General features: G+C 41.2%; 2 protein-coding genes across 2 annotated transcripts in view; one reads left to right on the top strand and one right to left on the bottom strand.

The window, feature by feature from the left end:
- Positions 1-156: 156 nt before the first annotated feature.
- The window catches only part of igfbp2b (insulin-like growth factor binding protein 2b), a 31,172-nt gene continuing 9,965 nt past the window's right edge, over positions 157-21,363 (bottom strand). The window contains exons 3-4 of the mRNA XM_085766384.1: positions 18,523-18,663; positions 157-1,617 (exon numbers count right to left, since the gene is read on the bottom strand). Of these exons, the coding sequence (XP_085622510.1) occupies positions 1,468-1,617; positions 18,523-18,663 (291 nt within the window). The 3' untranslated portion in view covers positions 157-1,467. The remainder of the gene's footprint in view (positions 1,618-18,522; positions 18,664-21,363) is intronic.
- On the top strand, positions 9,924-11,464 carry LOC146964559 (uncharacterized). The gene is made up of 4 exons (XM_085766383.1): positions 9,924-10,274; positions 10,415-10,570; positions 10,816-10,908; positions 11,110-11,464. Exons 1-4 carry the CDS (start codon positions 9,924-9,926, stop codon positions 11,401-11,403), a joined length of 894 nt encoding a protein of 297 aa, XP_085622509.1. The 3' UTR covers positions 11,404-11,464.

Here is a 21,363-nt window from a genome sequence, read left to right as displayed (position 1 = left end):
TCTCTCTCCAAACTGGTAGGTGTGGATTCATGGAAGCACTTGGACGGCCTCCGCTTTTCAGTGTCATAAATAAGAAGCAAAATGAGACAAGCCAAGTCAGACACACATATTGGAAGCAAACATGGTGCAAGAAGAAATATTGCAATATAGAAACAGTGAAAGTGGTCTGATAAAACATTGAATTATCTTATTGCAAAGTGTTTTCATTTCATTCCTTTTGACATATCAAAAAAGGTTCGAAGGAGCTTCTACTACAACATTCCCAGGGAAAACAGAGGTTTGTCCGCTTGAAGCATGTGTCCCTCTGTGCTCGGAGGCAGCTCTGGTGTGATATTCATTCTGGCATTTTGTCCCCTGACTGAGGTTGGTAGGGATCTGGTAACACTGTGTAAATGTGAGGCCTCAAATGCTCAAAGCCCTCAACACACAGCTGCACAACACACACCGAATGTAAAGTAACCAGGCAGTCAGCAACGGGTGAACCATTAACTTCAGTTTATTAGCTTTCGATACGTGCTACAGTCGTGGCCACCTGTTACTGGACATCAATGTTGTAGAAGAAATTAAACTATACATTTGTTCCTCCTTTTTTTAAAGATACATTGTGTAGGAATTACTCCCATCTAGCATTGCGGTTGTATATCGCAAGCAACTCAATTGTATTTTTCATGCTGCATTCACCTGAAATTGGGCAGACGGCAGACAATCCACAGCCACTGCATGTAACGGCATAAACAAGCCTCTGTGTAAACAAGTGGTCTGTCAGCACGAGGCAAAACAATACACGTGACAATATGTTGTCATGGCGATGTCGTATTGTTTACCTGACCCACGTTTTACTGGCTTTCTCTGGACTTCTGGGACTAAAATGACATCTGGTTTGTTACCGACGGCCGTCTGCCCGACTGCAGGTGAATGCAGCATCAGTGTAACGCTCCATTCCTCCTCACTGCGTTACCGCGGTGACTTTTCACAGACGCCACCTCGACCTGAGCCGACAGCTCCGGTGTCTCCGCTGAGTTTCCGTGGTTTCCTACCGTCACGCTGCCACTGAACGTAAAAACATGGCGACACCACATGGCAGCCAGCACCGAGCTTACCCGCTCCATGTAGATATGAATGATATGAACGGCAAATTCAGAGCTGAAAGGAACACTTCAGTTTGTTGATGGGGGTGATTACTGATTAATTAAAAACATACTTTTGAACAAAATTACAGATTTTCGTGATTAGATAACAAGAGAAGTTACACAATGTCCCTTTAAAATTTACATCTTTTAGTAGGAGTAAATAGATAGATAGATAAAGTAGGGAAGTCAGTAAGCATTCAGAGAAGAACTTGTTCTTTACATTTTTTTCCTTACATGTTTATAGTATAACTTTATTCACAGAAAAAAAAAAAAAATCCCACATTCTGATTTTTTGAAGGAAACCCATCAACCCTGTCACCATGTGAGATGATGAGCGTTAGAGGGGCGTTTCTGCAGTGGGCATCACTCTGTGGAACTGGCTACAGTTGGGGTCCCCTCTGACTTTGGGTGTCTCCGGTATCTGGACCCCGGTTAAGGGGTTAACGCACCAGCACTCGCCCCGTTGGCCGTGGGTGGACATGTTGCACTGGAGAGAGGAGAGAAGAAAAACACAAACTAGACAAGTTGGAAAACACTGGAAAAAAGAGGGAGGGGTAAGGATGCACAGTGGGAAGCAAGGGGGGTGCACTAATGAAGCATGGCGTATGGTGGCTTGAGATGTGTGTGTGTGTATGTGTGGATGTGGATCTCCTGATGGCGGGGGGCCATTGGATGAGAGTGAGGGGCTATGGCTCGGGTGGGACAACAGTCACCCAATAACAGCCCATCCTCAGGTCATGCCCCCCAACTCACAACTCATCTACAGCCACACATGCCATCACAGACACACACACATAACACAGAGGCATGCCAGTAGACCAGCCCCCCCACAGAGCCCCCCCACCCCCCACCCCCACCCCCCTCTTCTTCTCAGAAATGAGGTCGTAATTGAAGTGGACACAGTTTACGCCGCGCACGCGGGGCGGCCCGAGAAGGGGACAGCGAAAAGAACGAAGAGCCGGGGGCAAAGAAAAGACTTTCCATTTTCTTCCTTCGATGAAAAAGAACAAAAAAAGTGACAGTTACAGTAATTACCGCGCGACAAGGAGGGACAACTCCAAAAAAAGGGAGCCGAGTGTTGAGGAGGTACAGTGTTCCTCCCTGGGAACCGAGGACTCCAGTCCGAAACAATGCTGTTGTTTGTGACCAGTGATGAAAATTGGCTGAGTGGTTGAGAGCCCTGCTTTAGGGGAAACTGTGGCGCCTATTCAAATCTTCTTTTCTGCTCTACTATCCTCGTAAGACAACACACTGGATATGTGACCTTGTTTGTCCTCCTCTGTCTGATTTCTATGGATGAGCAGAATTCAAATTCAAGCCCCCGGTCGGAAGCACGGTTCGTTCCTCGGCTTAACAAAAGTCTTCCCATGAAGTACGCCAAACACTTTTATTGCCTTGTAACCTTGAGCTCAGAAGCTTGTTGCCTCATTCACGATGACAACATCTCTCCACACATTTGTGTGCGGGTGGGTGTGTGGGTGGGTGTACGTGTGTGTGTGTGTGTGTGTGTGTGTGTGTGTGTGTTGGGGGGGGGTTGTGAGTGTGTGTCTATGAGCAGACTTCTCAGGATGAGGAAGAGGAGTGCGTGTGAGTTGAAAATAAAGAAGAGGAGGGGGTCGTTGTGTGGAGGGTGGTAGCAGGTGGGAGGGAGGGGGATGTTATATTTTTTTGCCATGGGGTGATACAAGAGAATTTGTGTGTGTGTCTCTGTGTGTGAGTCAGACTGTGAAAGATGGGAAATTACAGCAAATGATATGTATGTCCATTTGTATGTGTGTGTGTGTGTTTGAGAGAAACACAGACGTAAACACATAATAAATAGCCATGGAAACTTAAAAAGTCAGAATATGTAAAATGCACATTACAATTGACAAGATGACACTTTGATTTTACACATTTTGTTGGTTACAAAGTCCAAAAAACAATGTCTAACAATGCTACCAGCAAATGTGTGACTCAATCCGTATCAAAACTACAGGTAGTTATTGATTTATTTTGTGCAAGTTAAGAAATCAGTTTATTTAGATTAGGTTGAGCTGAACTACAACATCTTTTACACCTGCAATTTTGATCATATATATGAATCACTTGCAGCAGCAAATACATTTAGCAGGAAATACAATATTGCATTGCATTGGATGTAAACTGGCTGATACTGAGCTTATTAGGAAAATGTCCCCAGTGTGTTTGCTTTCCACCAAACCTGAGGGATAATATCTTCTGGGTGGAATGTGTATGTGGATTGCATTTAATATGTCCCTATTTGTCTTATCAGTCACTCAAAGCCATTGACACAGCACATACACACTCTGGGTTCAGTATACTGGTGCCAGGAAGCCACAGTCAGCTGGACTGAAGCGTTGGGCTGGGATGAAAAATTTAAGTCTGGAAAATCAAAATGATTTGTTTTTATTTGAATAATCTATTTATTATGTTTCCTGTGGATGTGTGAATCTACTTCCAAGCCTGAAATCTGGAAGTGAATGGTTGCATGTGTATTTTAAACATGCATAATCCTGCACCAGGTTTTCAATCTAATGTACATATTTGAAGGATAAAAATCAACCTGTGAAGTGCCAAAAGCTGCAGTTCCACTGATGGCCATTTGAGTCTGGCTCCAGAGGTGATCCCCATAAACTCCCATGTTAAAATGTCAAACTTTACAGCCGAAACATGTTTACAGCCTGCTACTGGTCTCACCTGTTTTAATTTTCATTAAGGCTTAAAATTCTACATTATTTTCTGGATAAGTGTTCAGTTTTGAGCAACAGGTGGCTTATTGTACGTTTGCCACAAAGTTTTAGCTCCACTCTTACCAACCTCACCTCTCTGCCCATTTTTGGATGAGCTGGGCACTGGGTACAGTCACTGCCAAGATGGCGGCCGAGGAGCAACTCACTTCAATGCTGCGTTCAAGGTGTTTGGGATATTGTGGCCGATTACTGAACACGAAAAACATATGCAGCAGCAAATTATGCTTATTTTGGAAGCCAATGAAGATATGTGAAAACATCAACAAGTAACTTTTTTTTATCATTTCCATTCTTACCATTAGCGATGATGGCTGCCATGTTTTGAGCCCTTTTTTTTCCATGTTGTGATTTGGCTTGAACACCACATAATCTTCAAAACTGTTCTTCAGAAACTAAAGCCTACCACACACATAAAGTTAATCTGGGTGATTTTGCCCCGATTTCCCCCCTTTCGACTAAAGACAAATGATTATCCTATGAGATTCTCCTGTGGTGTGAGGTGTGTTAAGAGTCAAATTCACCCGACAATTGGCTCGGAAAACATTCGGGGCCAACGATCGAAATATTAAAAATGTTCAATATTTACGATTGTCGGCCCCAACTATCCTGGCCATTTAGATCCCGACAATTCCGAGTCACCGTCTCCACGGAATGTGAGGTGAAACTGAATGTAGCCAATAAGAAGCGAGCTGACTGAAGCGTTCCAATTGTACTGGGAAGTCAGACTTTCCGAGTTCCCACTGGGAAATTTCGCCTGGAACGCACCGAACCTCACCAACCCCGACTTGACCACAAAGTCATAAAAACGTCATCCAGAATGGCTGCGCCGTACATCAACAGTACACTGAAAAAAGTGACTTTTTTGTGCTGTAAACTCTATTAGAGTAACTGTCATAATTTATACCTTATATTTTTAAGATTCAGTGAGAACTAGAGTTTCTTAAGTAAAATTAAACATTTTATTAACGTAATACATGAATTATGGGGGAAGAGTAAGTTTTACGTACGTTTCCCCATACTATTTAAATGTTTAATAGTTGTACGTACATAAACCTAAAAATATTACATAAACTTTACTCTGAAAATCTAGTGTTTTGAAACGCATGCACGACGACGCATGCGCACAGCACAACAGGCTCTGGCCGACTGCCTCTGCTCCGGACGTTACGAACAGGATCACAGCACAGAGCACTGCAAGGTGTAGCGCGCGCAAGTCATTCCACAGGTAAGTTATTACGTTCTGTTTTAAATTTGTGATAATATACGTCTGCATGTAGTTTGACGCAAGATATGTCACTGTTCATAAGTTAATTTAAAGTTAGCATAACGCTACATTGGTCCGTGCTGGCCTGTAGTGGGAGGGCTGCAGTTTTTCCTGATAAAAACTAAAGTTAACTAAAGTTAGGAGGATATTAAAAAAGCACCAACCTAACGGTATAACGTTTATCAACTGACGTCAACATAGTAGAACATGGTTTTGTTCTCTGTAAAACTTTTGGCGGCGACACTGAAGTAACGTTAACGTTAGTGAATTAATGTTGTGCTTTGGGAATGAGGGGGCGATACTGCTGAATGTTTGGGAGAAATGCCCCAGAATAGGTTTTTAAAACACACGTTTACTGACAGAAGCGCCAGAGGTCTTTGAGAGCATCAGCTTGGGAATACAAAGTTTTCTTTCTTTTCTTTTTTTTTTTGACAAGAAGCTAGTTATCGTGTGAAGCCCACAGCAACTTCGTGATGTGCGGACCGATACTTTCGATACCAAATGTGTCCGTTTTAGTGTCGATACTCTTAAAAAATTGTCTATATTTTCACCAGTCTGCACTAATTTGAGTTAACAACTTTTTTTTGTCACAGTAGACAGTTATTTCTCTAGTTATAGGACCTATTTTCCGGTTGTCTGCTTCCGCAACTGAGGCAACTACAGTTGCATACTGTAAATGTGCCCGTTTGTATGCACACATGCACACAGCACAGCTCACTGCAGGTATAGCTAGTGTGTGTGTGTGTGGGGGGGGGCTTTGTTATTTTCCCTTATTCATCCATCATAACGTAATATTAAAATTGTGGCTGAATATTTTAGACCATTGTTTTAATACCACAAATTGTGTCTCTTCATTTTCAGGGTGCCCTTTGGAGGAGCCAGTGGACTTTGTGGACAGTTGGAGTTGAGGGCTAGGGAGAGGAGGTCGAGGAGAAATTCATCAGGGAGAAAGAGTAGGCCTCTTGTGGTATGAGATGGTCGTGCAAACGATGCAATTTTAGGTCATCAAAACGTTTAGAGCTCATAAAACATTATAGGTTGAAGCATCCACACACTAGTCAAGGCCGATCACTACCCTGCTTGTACTCAGATTGTCCTTGTTTATTTAAAAGTTGGGGGGCACTTCATGCACATTTGTCTAGAAATCATACACAGACTCAACAGTTAGGGCAGATAGTTTCATTTTCGTGTCTTGTATGTAATTCATGTAGTTTTAACACAGAGAAGCAATATTTTGAACACCTTGGGACTCATCTGAAAAAGCACGAAACTGTTAATTGTGTTTTTAAAGATTGTGACTACAGTACGAATATATATTCAACTTTTGCTTCACATAAAAGTAGGAAGCACAATCCTCACTGCATTGAAGATTTTAAAAAGACTGTATTCCAGACACATTCAAGTCAGGCAAGTGAGGTAACAGAGGATAGTAGTTTGATTGAAAGTGAAGTTACTTCTGATGAAACATTTGTCCAAGAGGGTGAAGATTTAGTCCAGGTTATTGTGGATGAGCTTGGTTCCTTATTGCTTAAATTAGACTGTATATTCAATGTGCCTAGAAGATGTATAGATGAGATTGTAGAGGAGCTTCAATTTATTACTTGTTCAGCATCTGCACCTGTTATTAAAAATATTGTCCATAGTACATTACAAAACCATAACTGCACTGTTGAAGAAGTGGTGATCACAGATTTAGTAAAAAGCCTTTGCCAGTTAAATCCTCTTAGTGTAGCCTTTAGTGAAGAAGGCCCTCTTGGCACGGCATACAAGAGAAATAGTTACTTAAAAGAACATTTCTCTATTGTTGAACCTGTTGAGTATATACTAGATGCGAAAGAAGGAAAGACCTTTCAGTATATACCTATTTTGCAATCCTTGTCACAAGTTCTGAAAAATAGTGACATCCAGGAGAAGGTTTTGAAAAGTGTAAGACATTGTGGTTCTTCATGTCAGTACACTAGTTTTCATGATGGTACCCACTTCAAGGAAAACACATTTCTTTGTGGAGAAGAGTTAAGGCTTTCACTTCTACTTTACTGTGATGACTTCGAAATATGCAATCCATTAGGAACATCTCGTAAGAAGCACAAGGTAACAGGTGTTTACTGGGTGTTTGCTGATATTCCGTCTGTATTGAGGTCTACATTATCATCTATTTACTTATCTGTTTTGTGCAAGGCAGACGACATTAAGAAATTTGGTTATCCCCAAGTGCTAGATCCATTGTTAAGTGATTTGAAAAGACTTGAAGAAGATGGTCTTTTTGTGCCCTGTTTAGGAAAAATAATAAAGGGTACTGTATTTTCTGTGATTGCCGATAACCTTGGTGCCCACTCAGTTGGGGGGTTTATTGAAAGTTTCAGTGGGTCACACGTTTGTAGATTTTGTGTAGGAGAGAGAGCCCAGTTTCAGGAATTTGAGGTCAGGACAGGAGCATTCCCAGGTAGAACAAAAGAGCATCACAAGTTGGACATTGAAGCAGCATTCGCTAGTAACACTCATAGTCGTGGAGTTAAAAGACAGTGTACTATTACTGAAAGATTAAATCATTTTCATGTGACAACAGGTTACCCACCTGATGTATTACATGATTTACTTGAGGGTATTGTGCCTTTAGAACTGGCATTGTGTTTAGATATTTTGATAAAGAAAAAATATTTCTCTCTTGAAGAGCTCAATAGAATAATCAAACAGTTTCCATACAAGTGGAAAGACAGGACAAATTGTCCCCAAGTTATACCACCAACATTTGCCTCCCGTAAAACCATTGGTGGTAATGCAACTGAAAATTGGTGCTTATTGAGGCTACTTCCACTTATGATTGGCTCCAAAGTACAGGAAGAAGAACAAGCATGGCAGTTGTTGATGACACTCAAAGATCTTGTTGAGCTGGTTATGTCACCTACTCACACAGATGAAAGCATTGGTTTCCTCGATAGCCTGATTTCTGAGCACAGACAGAGATTTAACAGTGTTCTTCCACAAGCGAACCTGATCCCAAAACACCACTTTGTAGAGCACTATCCCCAGCTCATCAAATCATTTGGCCCACTAGTGTCTTTATGGACAATGAGGTTTGAAGGAAAGCACCGATTCTTTAAGAAGATTGTAAGACAGACTAGTTGCTTTCGTAACATTTTAAAGTCTATGGCAAGCAAACACCAGTCCATGATCGCATGCCATCTCCATGCTTCAGTTGTAAAAAAGCCTGCCGTGTCTGTATCAAAGATGTCAAGAGTTCCATTAGAAGTTGTAAATGAGAACGTACAGGAATTTCTATCACATAAATTTCCTGAGGAGACAGGTGTTAATTTGACCAACCGGGCAGAATTTCAGGGCACCAGTTACAGTGTTGGCATGATGTTGGTATATGGCTCCACATCTGGGTTGCCTGACTTTGCTGAAATACTACAAATCATCATTGTTCATGACACCTTAGTGTTTGTAGTGAAACTGCAAAGTGCATGGTACTCTGAGCATTTTAGATGTTTCAAGTTGGAGTCCACAAGAGTTGTCAAAGTAATTGAGCAGTCACAACTCACTGACACATACCCATTGGCTACTTATGCAGTGGAAGGCGATCGCATGGTTTCTTTGAAACACCACATCTGCTTGTCAAACTAGGTAAAGTAACCCAAGTCCTTCCTACATGTTTTTCTATTTATTCCTTCAGTTGACAGTTAGAGCTTCACTGTGCAGAAGCAGATGATATTTTAAGATTTTTAACAGAAACTGGAATTTTTGTGGGGAAAAAAAACATCAGACACAAATAATATTATTTTCTGTTTTTGTTGATGTTGCCCAAAAGTGATAATTCTACTTTGAGTTTATTATTGATGTCATAGTGCACACAAGCACCACTCTTTCTTTACAGCCTCAATAATCAACATAAAATGGAATTTGATTTTTTTTTTTTTTGACGATTTCCTGTTTTGTAAAAATATTAATTTTTTATTCTTTGTCTGATTTGTGAAGGTCATGTATTAATCAGGGTGTGAAAATATATGATTTGTTTTTTAGTACTTTGTTTATTATTTGTTATCACACCATGTCTTCTTTTTTTCTCTCTTGCAGTTCTGCTTGCCCAAGACTGTGATCATGTCTGCCCCAACTCAACTACGTGTTGTTATTGAAGAGACACAAGTTTACAAGTTAACCCTACCAGATGGAATCCCTAGCACTGTAGACGAACTTTTGGCAGCTGCGCAGAATCATTTTAAACTTGAAGGGAGTTACACTGTAATGCACATGGACAAAGATTTCGATAATCAATTCTTCACACTAACATCAACCGATGTGGTTCATGACAAGGACACAATCAAACTAGTAGAAACAGAACCATCTGTAATTTTGACATTGACTTCTATCAGTGAGCCTTCAGGTTCCTCCACTCCAGTGCCGCTGGATCAGTCTTCTCAAGATGAGAGTTCCTCAGCCAGCTCATCTGACACCATTATTTTACAACCTTCAGCAGAGTATCGATCAGAGCCATGGCCAACCAATTTTGTGATACCCATCTTTTCATATGGTGTTGAAATGATTCTTGAAGCTGGAAATCAAGCTTATGAACGTGATGGCTCACTCCTTCAGGATCCAAGTATCTACTCTGACATTCTAGAGAAACTTGCAGAAGCAATCTACCGCTACCAGGCCTATCCCAGTGCTCTTCAACAACTCGAAGTTGTAGAAGCTCTACTAAACAAACACCCATGCTTGAGGGAGCCTGGAACCTCATATTCAGGCACATATGGGTGGCAGAATCGTCTCAAAATGAAGATGGCCAATTTCCGAAGCAAACTGAAAAGGCGCAATGTCCCTTGTCCCGAGCTTCACATCAACTCCTTGAAAAGGAAGGCCCCTGGCGAGAGATATCCTGCAAAAAAATGCAAGAAACCGAAGAGAGCCGAGGTGAACTTCCTTCCCCCACATCCAAGTGGAGAAAGCAACGACAGTCTGGAGAGGGACAGACAGGAGCTCCTTAACGAGGTTAAGAAGAAAGACAACGCTAAAATAATTAAAGAAAAAATGGCCAACACATTTTCCTATCGAAGACTCGAGGTTGTGAGTGATAGTCCTGCTGCTGCTGACTTCAAAGAGAGATGGCCTGCTTTGTTTTGTGAAGCTGAGGTAGGTGATTCTATAAAGCCTTAAACATTTCACTTGCTTTATTGAGCTGTAACAATAATTAATGAATGAATTTTCTTTTCAAACATGTACATTTATATAAAAATAATATTGATGTACTTGTGAATCTTTTGTCCATTCAGATCAAGGAGGAATTCAGGAGAATAACTACCATTCCCCTGGAGCGAACCTTCATGCACAAACTGGACGAACACACACCAAAACTTATTACCCTGATGAAAGCCAAGGGAGGTGCCGTGGGGATCAAGATGAGGCCGCTCCTGGACAGACTGAGTCAGGTGTGCTTGTTTTGCTTGTTCATAGTATGTTTTACAGGGAGCTGGACCTACTTTTTTTCTCACTCACAGACACATACAGTATACACATATACAGCACAAGCCTCACACTTGGTAGATTCCATGCCCTTTCACGCTCTGGGTCCATGCACTTAAAACACAAGAGCAAATATATGCACTTGTGTTTTCACTTGACAGTTCATTGTGTATGTATAATGGTTATGTTCATGTTCTTAATCTGTTCACAGAAACAGAGCATTGAGATGAGACGTGAAACCGTTATCCGCAGCCTTATACTGTACCTTGGCGAGAAGGAAGAGGAACTTTTTGAAGACTGCTTGGTATAGCATTATTTTAATCATTTAAAAATATTTTTAATGACACAGGTTAATTTAATGTTAAAGTTAAGAGGAAAGCAGACAAAGGAACATATATTCTTGTGTTCATTCTTCCCTGATAATGAAGTCACTTTGAATGATTCATGCAGTTCTATTATTTGTTTCTCAATAACATTCTTCTTTTTTGTTGTATATTGTTTGCAGGAGGACAGCCGGAGTGATGTCAGTAACCACATCCTCAAAATACTCGTCGTCCACGGTGCTGATGAGGATCCAGTCGATGTCTCCATCCTTGTCGAAGGCCATGAGATTTTGCCAGGGTGCAACAGTACTGCGAAAGCTTGCTCACTGCTCATGGGACTGATTTATGCCCTGAACTTGGCATACCCTCCCACTTTGCGCTACACTTTTGAAGTCTTCCAAAAACTCTTGCTGGAGCTGGATGGATTCAAACTGTCCCCAAAAGTAAACACCTTGAAGTTGAAGTTGCTTTCCTAAATGCATGTCATGACTTTGTCATCCTAGAGGAGGAAAATGACATAATTCATGGACCCTTGTTGAGGACGTAGCATCATGCATGGACTCTTGTGAAGAAATGCCAAGAATTAGCACTGAGTTCCAGTTCATCTTGGTTTACTAGTGGGTTGCCTGTCATAAATGTTTTTTCATTTTTTGTCAAATAAGGTATCTGTTAATTACAGTAAAGATTGTATTCTTCATCAAGAATGGTTAGACACCTTAAGCTGTTTATTTTTAGTTGATTCTGTTGATTTTATTTCATTAATGTTTTAATTGCATTCTTAAAAGTGCACCAGTCAGAGGACTGGTTTAAATGTTGAAATTGCACTGTTTCAGTGTGAAGATTTTAATTGCATATTTGAGAAGTGACTATGTTACCAGATCTATGTTGGATGTGGTGTATAATGTGTAATACTGTGTATTTGTTGTTTACCAGTCATACCAACCTTTGGATATTTTCTTTAAAAAATATACTTAGTCTTACTTTAAATACCTTTTGCTGGAGATACATCTTTAATTTACTGTACAAATTCTAATGCAGTACAATATAATGCACTTTTACTATTGTACAGTACATTCTGTTTTTTCCCCCATTTAAATAGGGGTATACATAATCCATACACCACTGCTCAAAGTTTAAGAGGCGGTTTCTGTCCTGACCCTCTCCCAGAAGTTGTTTTGAGCATGTTTGTGTGTGTTAAACATTCTTGAATATCTGAGTATTATATTTCTGTAATGAATGTAGAAACTCTGTTTCAGAGGGTTGTAAGGTTTTCACTGCATATTTGAAAAGCACTATTCCAGATCTGTACTGCATGTACAAAAGTATTGGGACATCTACACAATCTAATGCAATATTTATTTCCAGTACAACCCAATAGTGTAAATTGGATGCAGTGTATACTGTCTGTTTGTTGTTTTTATGTCAGTCATGCCAATGTTAAATTTATGGCTGCCCCATAAAAGATTGGGCAATTCAATCCACAATATAGTGGATTTACTTTGACAGTTCTTGTTTGTTAAACTGTTTAAAATTAAAAATAAACTGTTTAATTGCATTGTAATTTAGTTGTGTGATATGTGATACATATATATTAAATGCATAGAGTATTGGTTAAATTTATTTGGTAACATTTATCAAAAGAAAACTGGCAATGATTACCTAATTTTAGTGAGTAATGTAACGTAATGCAACCAAGTAAATTAAAATGTCAAGCACAAGAAAATAATTAAAATCTACTAAATTACTTAATAACAGCAAATACTACAGATATATAAAATTTACTTAACATTTTGAGTAAAATGATGTTCCTGCCTATGAAAAACAAGTAGACTTTACTTAATTTGTTTAAATAAATATAACTTAAAACTTGGATGTAATTAAGTAACTGTTACTTAATATCTTCACAACTGTTATGTTTTATGGTAAGTAGAATTTACTTGATACTGGCAAGTGAGTGTTACTTGATATTGCAGCATTAAATTTTACTTAAATCATTTGCGTGCAAATACTTACAATAATTTTTTTAAGTAAATCTTATGAGTCATTTTTTTCAGTGTAGTGAAAGCTCTCGCAATGTATTATTCATTAGCACGTCTGTTTTGTTTTTGTGAAATTAAATAAATTGTACATGTCTGTCCAACGTCTATCTGTGGACATGGTATGGTATGGTTTAAATACCGTTCTATGTGTTGTTTTCAACTGGTATTGCTAACAACAGCTAAAAACAGGAGGCGGCCATGTTTTCTGACTTGTTTACTGGAATACCGTCAACTCCGGTGTGACGTAATTCCCAGCTCCGACTTCCGAGGTAACTATAATGCAGAAATAGCATAACAAACCAGTGTGGCTGCCATCTCCATGGCTACCATCAACAAAGCAAAGTTCAAAGTATGTCGGATCACGTTTGATCACGCAAGATTTCTGGCGTGGGGGACGATTCCAGTGTGTCATCAGACAAATCTTCATGTGTGGTGTGCTGTATTTGGAATATCGTAACACACCACACACAATACGATCAACACTGTCTGATCAAAGATTTTTTTATCTTTATGTGTGTGGTCTCTCAAAGATAAAAAATCTGTTGAGATGTTTGTCTTTATGTGTGTTCCAGGCTTAAGGCTCACATCACACAGGCGAAGTCCATCTTCACATGGGCATCGCCCATCTCTGTAAAAACGAAGCTGGGCCAGTTTTTAATGTGTTACATATGTAGGATAATCCTCAGCGTTCATACTGACAACAAAAGCTTGTTCCTTCATCAAAGCTGCAGCTCACAGCAACACCGCTTCCAACAGCTACCACGGCAACTCGAAACCTGATGACATCTGCAACCACTCGAGTCTTTGTGTTACAGGTCCTCATGAAACAGTAAGTCACCAGTGAAGTCCGCGGAGCAGAAAACCGCTCTCTACGGGCTGAAGCTCTCAAACGTGTAACAGCTCCGGCCAAATCCTAATGAGTGATGTCACAGCAGGTGTTTTGTCTTTGACACTGGATGGAAAACACCTGCTGTGACATCACTGATTGGGGTGTGGCCAGCATTGGAACATTTGTGCAAAAGAGCAGCCGTTTTCTAAAAGTGTGATTCACTGGTAAATCTTTTTTTATTTTTTTGTTTGCAAGAATGAAAAAATACTTTACAGAGGATGTGATATGAGTTATCCATCATCTGAGCTGGATTAATGAGACCAGTCTTTCCATTATACTGAATGTCACTTACTGCGCTCTCACTCAAGATATAAAGATTTTCCTAAAATTATGCCTGACATATGGTAGTTAGACGTCTTTGGAAACTTGAAAAGTGGAAAAGAAAAACTCTGAATGATGAATAATACGCGATTCAGCACTTGGTCATAAAATGCAATCTGATTTATATCCAGGCACTTGTGTAAATGAACACAGCACGCTTAAGTTGATATCAGACAAACAATTAAACCTATTAAAGCTATTAAACATTTACAGTGCTGTTGGAAAAAGTAAGTGAAGGTCTGGGCTCTGAATGAGCTGCACAGCTGGATTGTCTACTTCTCTTCAGTAATCCCACTTTTGGGTTGATGTCATTGTCCTGGTTTATCGGTCCGCTTCTCCTGAATGAACAGACACCCTGACTTTATTCTCTACCTTGATTAACCTGTAAATTTATTGCACCCATGATGCTCTCAAGTTATTTGTTGTATTACTCACCAGTGTGCTCTGAAACTTTTGGAGTCATCTTTACACTGACTCTGGGAGATTAGTCACAGAACCAATCATGTCTATTTATTCATTGACACTTTGTCTGAATGTAGCCTATATGAATATATGAATTCTTCCAGGCATGGTTCACAACAGAAGATTCATGTATCCCTCACTCCACATGCAACTTCAGACCACACAATTCAGTCACATCAAATGATCACAGTAGCATAAAGTCTTGCCGTGTCTTGGTCAGAAGGTGGGCCAACCGTCATTCCGTCATCAAACCAGTCCGACATAGGCCTCTAACTGTCTAAATGGCAACACTTAATTTTCAAATGTCCCATCATTCTGACAATTCTTGCTTCCTATGGTCGGAATGACGGTATTTTTTTCTTTTTTTAACCATCCTGCCTTTCCGACAATTCCTTTAACACTAGAACCGCCAAGGGGTCATTTTTACCCCCCTGGTGTTTTTAAATATGTGTAACTCTGTTAAAACAAAACCTCCACTTCTCTCAGTCCATGACTTTTCCTAAAATGGGTTCATTAATCATCTAGTGAATTTTGAAGTCTGTGGGATAAAGATAAAAAAAAATATGACCATTTATACCTAGAACCACCGAGGGGGTAATTTTTACCCCTAATAGAAAACAGCTGTTTAGTGTCGTGATCAACATTCACGCCGCTGTCCGGTTGCTTAGCAACGGCTATTACACGCCGTTTGACAAGTAGCCTACCTATCCTGCTGACCATGCCTGAAGAGAAAAGGAGGAAATGCGGTGTTAAAACGCACTAAAAACAAAATCTCAACAATGTGCATGAAGAGCCTGTGGACAGGCAGCGTGTGGACAGTGTTCCGTATCGGCCCGAATGTAGAGACGACGCGCGTGTGTGCAGCGTGTGTGTTGCTACTGAAACTGCAGGACCACGGAAAGCGCCTCAGTCAAACCATACACGTAAGTTTGTTTGTGTGTGTGTGTGTGTGTGAGTGAGTGAGTGAGTGAGAGAGAGAGAGGAAGAGGGAGAGAAAAAAACGGCGAAATGTATTTTTGACGATGTATTTTTTCGATTCATAACGAAATAGTCTAGGCTAAAGCAACTGTAAAATTAATAACTCATTCAGATTCAAAAGATTCAAGATTCAAAATTTAAAAGTATTTTTTATCAAGCACTACTTATTATTTAAAAGAAATGATGAAAATGAACAACTTTACTGCTTAAAAAAAAGGATATCCTTGTGATTGATGACGGAGTGGAGGAGGGGGTAAAAATGACCCCCTCGGCGGTTCTAGGGGGTGTTGGAATGTCGGCGGTTCTAGTGTTAACAGCGTATTTTTTCCCCAAAAGATTTTGCACTGGTTTGGTTTAGGCAATGATGAAAGGAGTTGGTTAAGTTTAGTAAAAAGACCAGGGGCCTCATTTATCAAAGAGGGTGTAAAACTGCTACTAAATATTTGCGTACGGCGAAAAGATGAAAATGGCATACACCCTAAATATTTACACCTTTTTCAGATCAATCAAACTGTGCGTACGCACAACTCTCCGCAATAATTCACACAGGACTCAAGAATGGTGCACACGTGAACACACCTCTTACTCCGCCCCCGGAACGCCTATATACAACTATATATGGTCAGCACGTGCATATTTAATTAGCCATGTGCGCTCTGTGGCGCAGCAACTTTTGTGACAACAAAGTGACAACGGAGACAACGGGCGGAGGACGGGGGAAAGAAGCGGAACTTCTCCGCTTCTCCGAAAGCAGATACACGGGCAATAAATCAGTCAGAAAAATGATCTTGCATTTTAATAAGCTACAATGAATACAAAAACCTCCCAAATCTCAACAAAAGGGAGCAGAAAGAAGAAGAATCTTATGTAATCTGCCCGTTTATCCCAGAAAATCTTTTTTTTTTTTTTTTTTTACCTAGATGTTAAAACAATGTAGGAAGCAGGACGATAGTTACCATTACTTTGCACGCCTTTCCACTACACAGTTACAGCTCTACTGGACTCGGTTTAGGTCATTTTCCATTAGGCTACAGCTGAGTCCTTCACAGTTCCTCCTCAGAGCCGCGTTGTCTCGCTCTTTATTCTATTCTCTCGTCAGCTCCAAACACACGTGCACCTCGTTAACTCAGGTGACAGATTAATAACAGTCTCAGTAGCTGTAGATCAGTGTGCGCTGCTGCCGATGTGTTTTTAAACTTGTATGGTTTGATCCTTGTCGGACGTCACACAGCCTAATCAAAAAAGCAAAACCCACAATCCGCTCTGTTTATCAATTAACATAAAGCCTAGTGTTATTATAGAGCGGGTTGGATTGCCAGCATCAAGGCCCACCACTACCACAATTACTTCAAAAAATCCTCTGTGCTCTTCTAAATGTAGCCTACTCCGCTCCGCTCCTCTCTCCCTCTCACACTGCAGTTCTCTGACTCAGCAACGGTGTCGCCAATTCCTCCTGTTCCTCAAAAAAGGCGTACGCCAGGGTCAAAATGGGTGTAAATGTCCGCACTTTTCCCCGTCAGGTTTTGGTTTGATAGATCCCAAATTTGCGGAGAAAAGTGCGTACGCACAAAACAAGGGGAAAATGGCGTAAAAAAAGGTGTATCCACAATGATAAATGAGGCCCCTGGTAGAGGCTAGACAGGCCAGATAGATAGAGAGGGTCCAGAAATAGAGAGTCCAGATAAGTAGGAGGGAGTCACATGTTGAGTAACGCACATTTCCTGAAAGCCTTGTTGGAATGGTGGGACGATGGTGAATGTTGGATTGGTGGTATGTCGGAGTGATGGGATGTCGGAATGGTGGGATGTCGAAATGACAGCATGTAACCGGTCGGAAGACTGGCAACACTACAAGTAAAGGATTCTCTCGTTGTTTCATGTGTGACTTCCTGCCAAGATTGACGCGATTGCTCGCGGCTCGCGCACAAAACTGACCAGGCGCCGAACCGATTGCTGCAGGGGGCGAGTCGCTTCTGGTCTGAACTACACAACCGGTACTTGAGCACCGAAGGGAAGCGGTCTCTGTTACGCGCTATTCGCGGTGCTTCGGCGTCCGGTGTGAACCCAGCAGCCTGCTACCAGAGCCAGTCTCTATTAGAAATTCTCTGCTGCTGCTGCTGCTACCTTGTTGGCCTGCTGCAATTAACATCCCAACGTCAATCATTGTTTTTGCACTTAAGTTCCAGGTTTTTTTCTCCCGGTCTCCTAATGCTTTTTAATAATTTTAGCTATCCATTATTACTTTGTTTGTGTGTGGGTGTTTTGTTTAGAGTGAATTATCTTTATTGTCAATAGCATTTACAGTAAGATAGGCATGAAATTGAAAATTTCCTCCCGTTTGTCCCGCCCCACCTGTCATGTCTCCGTTCCCCACCAGTGGGGCGCGCCCCACACTTTGAGAAGCACTGGCATAGGCGAAGAAATTCAAAAAATTCTAACATGCTAGACTTTCCATCAGGGAATTGTAGAGTGTAGAGCGCGGTAGACGGAAAATCGGTGTTCGTCAGTTAAGTTACTTTACACGTCTGTTCATCGTTCCCAACGTTCATAATCAGGCCCAACCCTGAAAATTTGTTGGCCACAAACAAAATCATATGAAAATCAGCCTGGATTTGTGTAGTCTGATCCTGCATTAGATGAAAACCTGATCATTCCTATAATTCCAATGGACTTCCAATGGAAGATTTTGATATGAACCAATTATTGTAAATCTCTACAAGACATAAATTATTTGTTGTTATCTATTTATTCCTTCATACAATTTTTTTCTACAGTTCTGCATCCATTTATATATTTAAAGGTGTATTGACTCTTAAACCGCCTATCACCAACACTTCCAATGGCCAGCTCAACTACAAATAGAGTTTGTGTTTGCATAGTGTGGTGTGACACCAGTGCATGGCTCACCTGCTTGAGGTTGTACATTCCATGTCTGTCACAGTTTGGAAATTTGAGTTCATACAGGTTCTCCAGTGGGCCTCTGTTATCTGTTGAGGTCATTCTGGAGATCTCCTCTAAGACCTTGTCCAACTCCTCCTGACAGGCACTCTGAAAGAAGAAAGAAGAAGGGAACACTTATTCACACTACAACTGATCCACACACTAATGATGACAACCATCACTCAGTGACGATCAAAGCAGATTCACAGAAACATTTATAGAGACAAAAAAGAAGAACGTAAGGTCAATTAGATGAAAAGAGGGCAGGACAAGAAATACAGTGTGGATAAGTTATACTCGGGTTTGGGGCCAATATTGTGCTCTGTCCAAGAAAAAGAATGGAGAAATAAAATACTTCTGTGTGTCTTGTAAAAATGTCACAAATACACACATTTATAGCTAACTTTTTTTTACGAGGTGCAGTTAGGCAAGCAGAAAGTTCAGCCAATATTATTGATGTGAGTCTGGTGGAGTGGAACATGAGTGGCTAGACTGCTTAACTCAGCAGGTGGCCATGGCCACACACACACACACACACACACACACACACATACACACACACATACACATACACACACACATAAATATTGTGCACTCTATTCCCGTTGCATGGATGTGCACACACACATTTTCCATGTATCCAGAAGAGCAAGCACACACATGCACTCTCTCTTTCGCTCTCTCTCTCTCTCACTCACACACACACACAGAGTGTATCAGGCTGCCAGTGGGATCAAAGAGGTCCAGTCTTATGATTAGTTGGCTGAGGATGAGAGAGCAGGGCAAGGAGGAGGCGCAGTCTGCCACAAACCTTATCAGACATCTGAACATATGGATGAAAAGTAGCCTTTCTCTCGCTCTTTCACACTCTCTCTGACGGTCTCTGACCTCTCGTCTCTTTCTGTCTCTCATAATAAACAGAAATTACACACAAAAAATCTACACCTGAGCACATGAACCTCCATCTTCACCTCTGCCTCCTTTCAGGTGTATTTCAGGAGTTGAACAACTTCGCATCACATACTGGAGCTCTAAGTGAATTTTGCTGGGGGTGTGCCTATGTTCACTGGGTCCTTTTTTTAAAGTATATTTTTGGGGCTTTTTGCCTTTATTTGACAGCACACAGTAGAGATAGACAGGAAAGGGAGAGGCAGAGAGAGGAGGAATGACATGCAGGAAAGGGACGCCCGACGCGGGACCCGAACCGGGGCCGCCTGCGGTGAGCACTGCAGCCTCTACATGGGGCGGCCGCTTTACCCACTGCACCACGCACCGCCGCATAGGACCCTTTTTTGAAAGAGGGTCCTATGTTCCCCGTTTTTCCCCAAAAGCGTTCCCCGGTCGCAATGCATTCTGGGGATAGGACCCTTTTATGGAAAAAGGGTCCTATGTTCCCCGTTGTTGCTGGTCAAGCTCCCTCTATTTATCTGGACTCTATCTATCTATCTGGCCTGTCTAGCCTCTACCTGGTCTTTTTACTAAACTTAACCAAGTTCTTTCTCCATTGCCTAAACCCAACCAATGGGACAACTCCACTTCTCACTCAAAAATAGGCAAAAATCCATTTGGAGAAAAGCAGGGAAGGGGACCCTGTCTTCCTCTGATAAAAAAAGCAGGGAAGATAGAACCCTTGGAATTTTGCTATCATTATGTGGCAAGGTGAAGAGGGCCCAGGCGGGCTTCGAACCCCAGACTCCTGGGTAAGAGTCATGCGCACTAACCACTTGGCCAAAGGGACGTCACCTTGGCTAAGTAGCCAGGGCGCATGATCAACTGGAGGCATAGTGACAGGACCCTCAACTGTCACAATTACATGGACAGTGTTACTGTCAACACCTTTTAATTACCAGTATAGAAGAGCATCAAACTACTTCTACTGAAGTTAGCGTGCTAACCAGCTAGCCACCTCATCATTTTCCAATAGCGAGTCACTGTAGAAAACTATGTTAAACCTGGTGCCTACATCAGCCACAGTGCAACTCGACCACTGTCTGGTGACTTCACTCTTCTATCTTGATGTCCCCAGATTCTTTCCACCATTAACCAACCCTGACTCAAGTAACACAATTACTCCACATCTTGTGTTACGTAACTTAGATGTGTAAAATTGGTGTTCTGCTTTAATGCTTTCTGCTCCTTTGAAAACACACGTTATTAGCATGAAACCTTAGTTTTGACTCAATAAGCAGAGAAAATAAAATAATTTGATTCAACTTGCTTTCTTTGGTTAATCAAATATCAAAAACATTTTAAAGAGTGTGAAAAAAAGTGTATTTCACATTTAAATGGCTGGCATGTCAACAGGAATTAAAGGGTCTTTGCTCAGGAGCATATCATCGATGTGGCGATAAAGAAGTTTTAAGCTATTTTAAAAATGTGCGTACAGTTCAGGCATTTAGGTTACGAGCCTTGTTCTGACAGGGAGGTATGCATTTTGTGTACAGTATTTGACCTTGCACGGCCACCCACAACGAAGTGCATCCATGCTTGACACCAGCCGTCTGAAATCCCTCCCCCTGCCCAGCTGCACGACTCCTTTTGCTGCATTCTCTCTTTTGTTGCTTCTAATGATCTCAACAATTGTTTTGTGCGCCGCCGCTTGTGACTCTTTCTTTTTGTTTTTTTGTTTTGTTTTGCTGCAACTGAGTGAGTTAAGTGAGGGAGAAAATGAGCAAATGCATATCATTGTTTCGCCGTGTTGGGACATATACGCGCCGCCTCTGCGCCGCCCCCAATGGGCCCAAGCTCATTTGCATGAACAGAAAGAATATCAGTGTTTCTACTGTACGTCACCCTCATTAAGGATTT

The sequence above is a fragment of the Trachurus japonicus genome, chromosome 21 (genome assembly GCF_045865225.1).
Source record: "Trachurus japonicus isolate A0001 chromosome 21, Traja_1.0".
Taxonomy (NCBI): Eukaryota; Metazoa; Chordata; class Actinopteri; order Carangiformes; family Carangidae; genus Trachurus; species Trachurus japonicus.
This window is presented reverse-complemented; position numbering and strand designations above follow the sequence as displayed.

Coding starts and splice junctions, on each gene's coding strand:
- LOC146964559 (XM_085766383.1), top strand. CDS start 9,924: ATGGCCAATTTCCGAAGCAAACTGAAAAGGCGCAATGTCCCTTGTCCC. Junction 10,275..10,414: donor CTTTGTTTTGTGAAGCTGAG/GTAGGTGATTCT, acceptor TTGTCCATTCAG/ATCAAGGAGGAATTCAGGAG. Junction 10,571..10,815: donor TCCTGGACAGACTGAGTCAG/GTGTGCTTGTTT, acceptor ATCTGTTCACAG/AAACAGAGCATTGAGATGAG.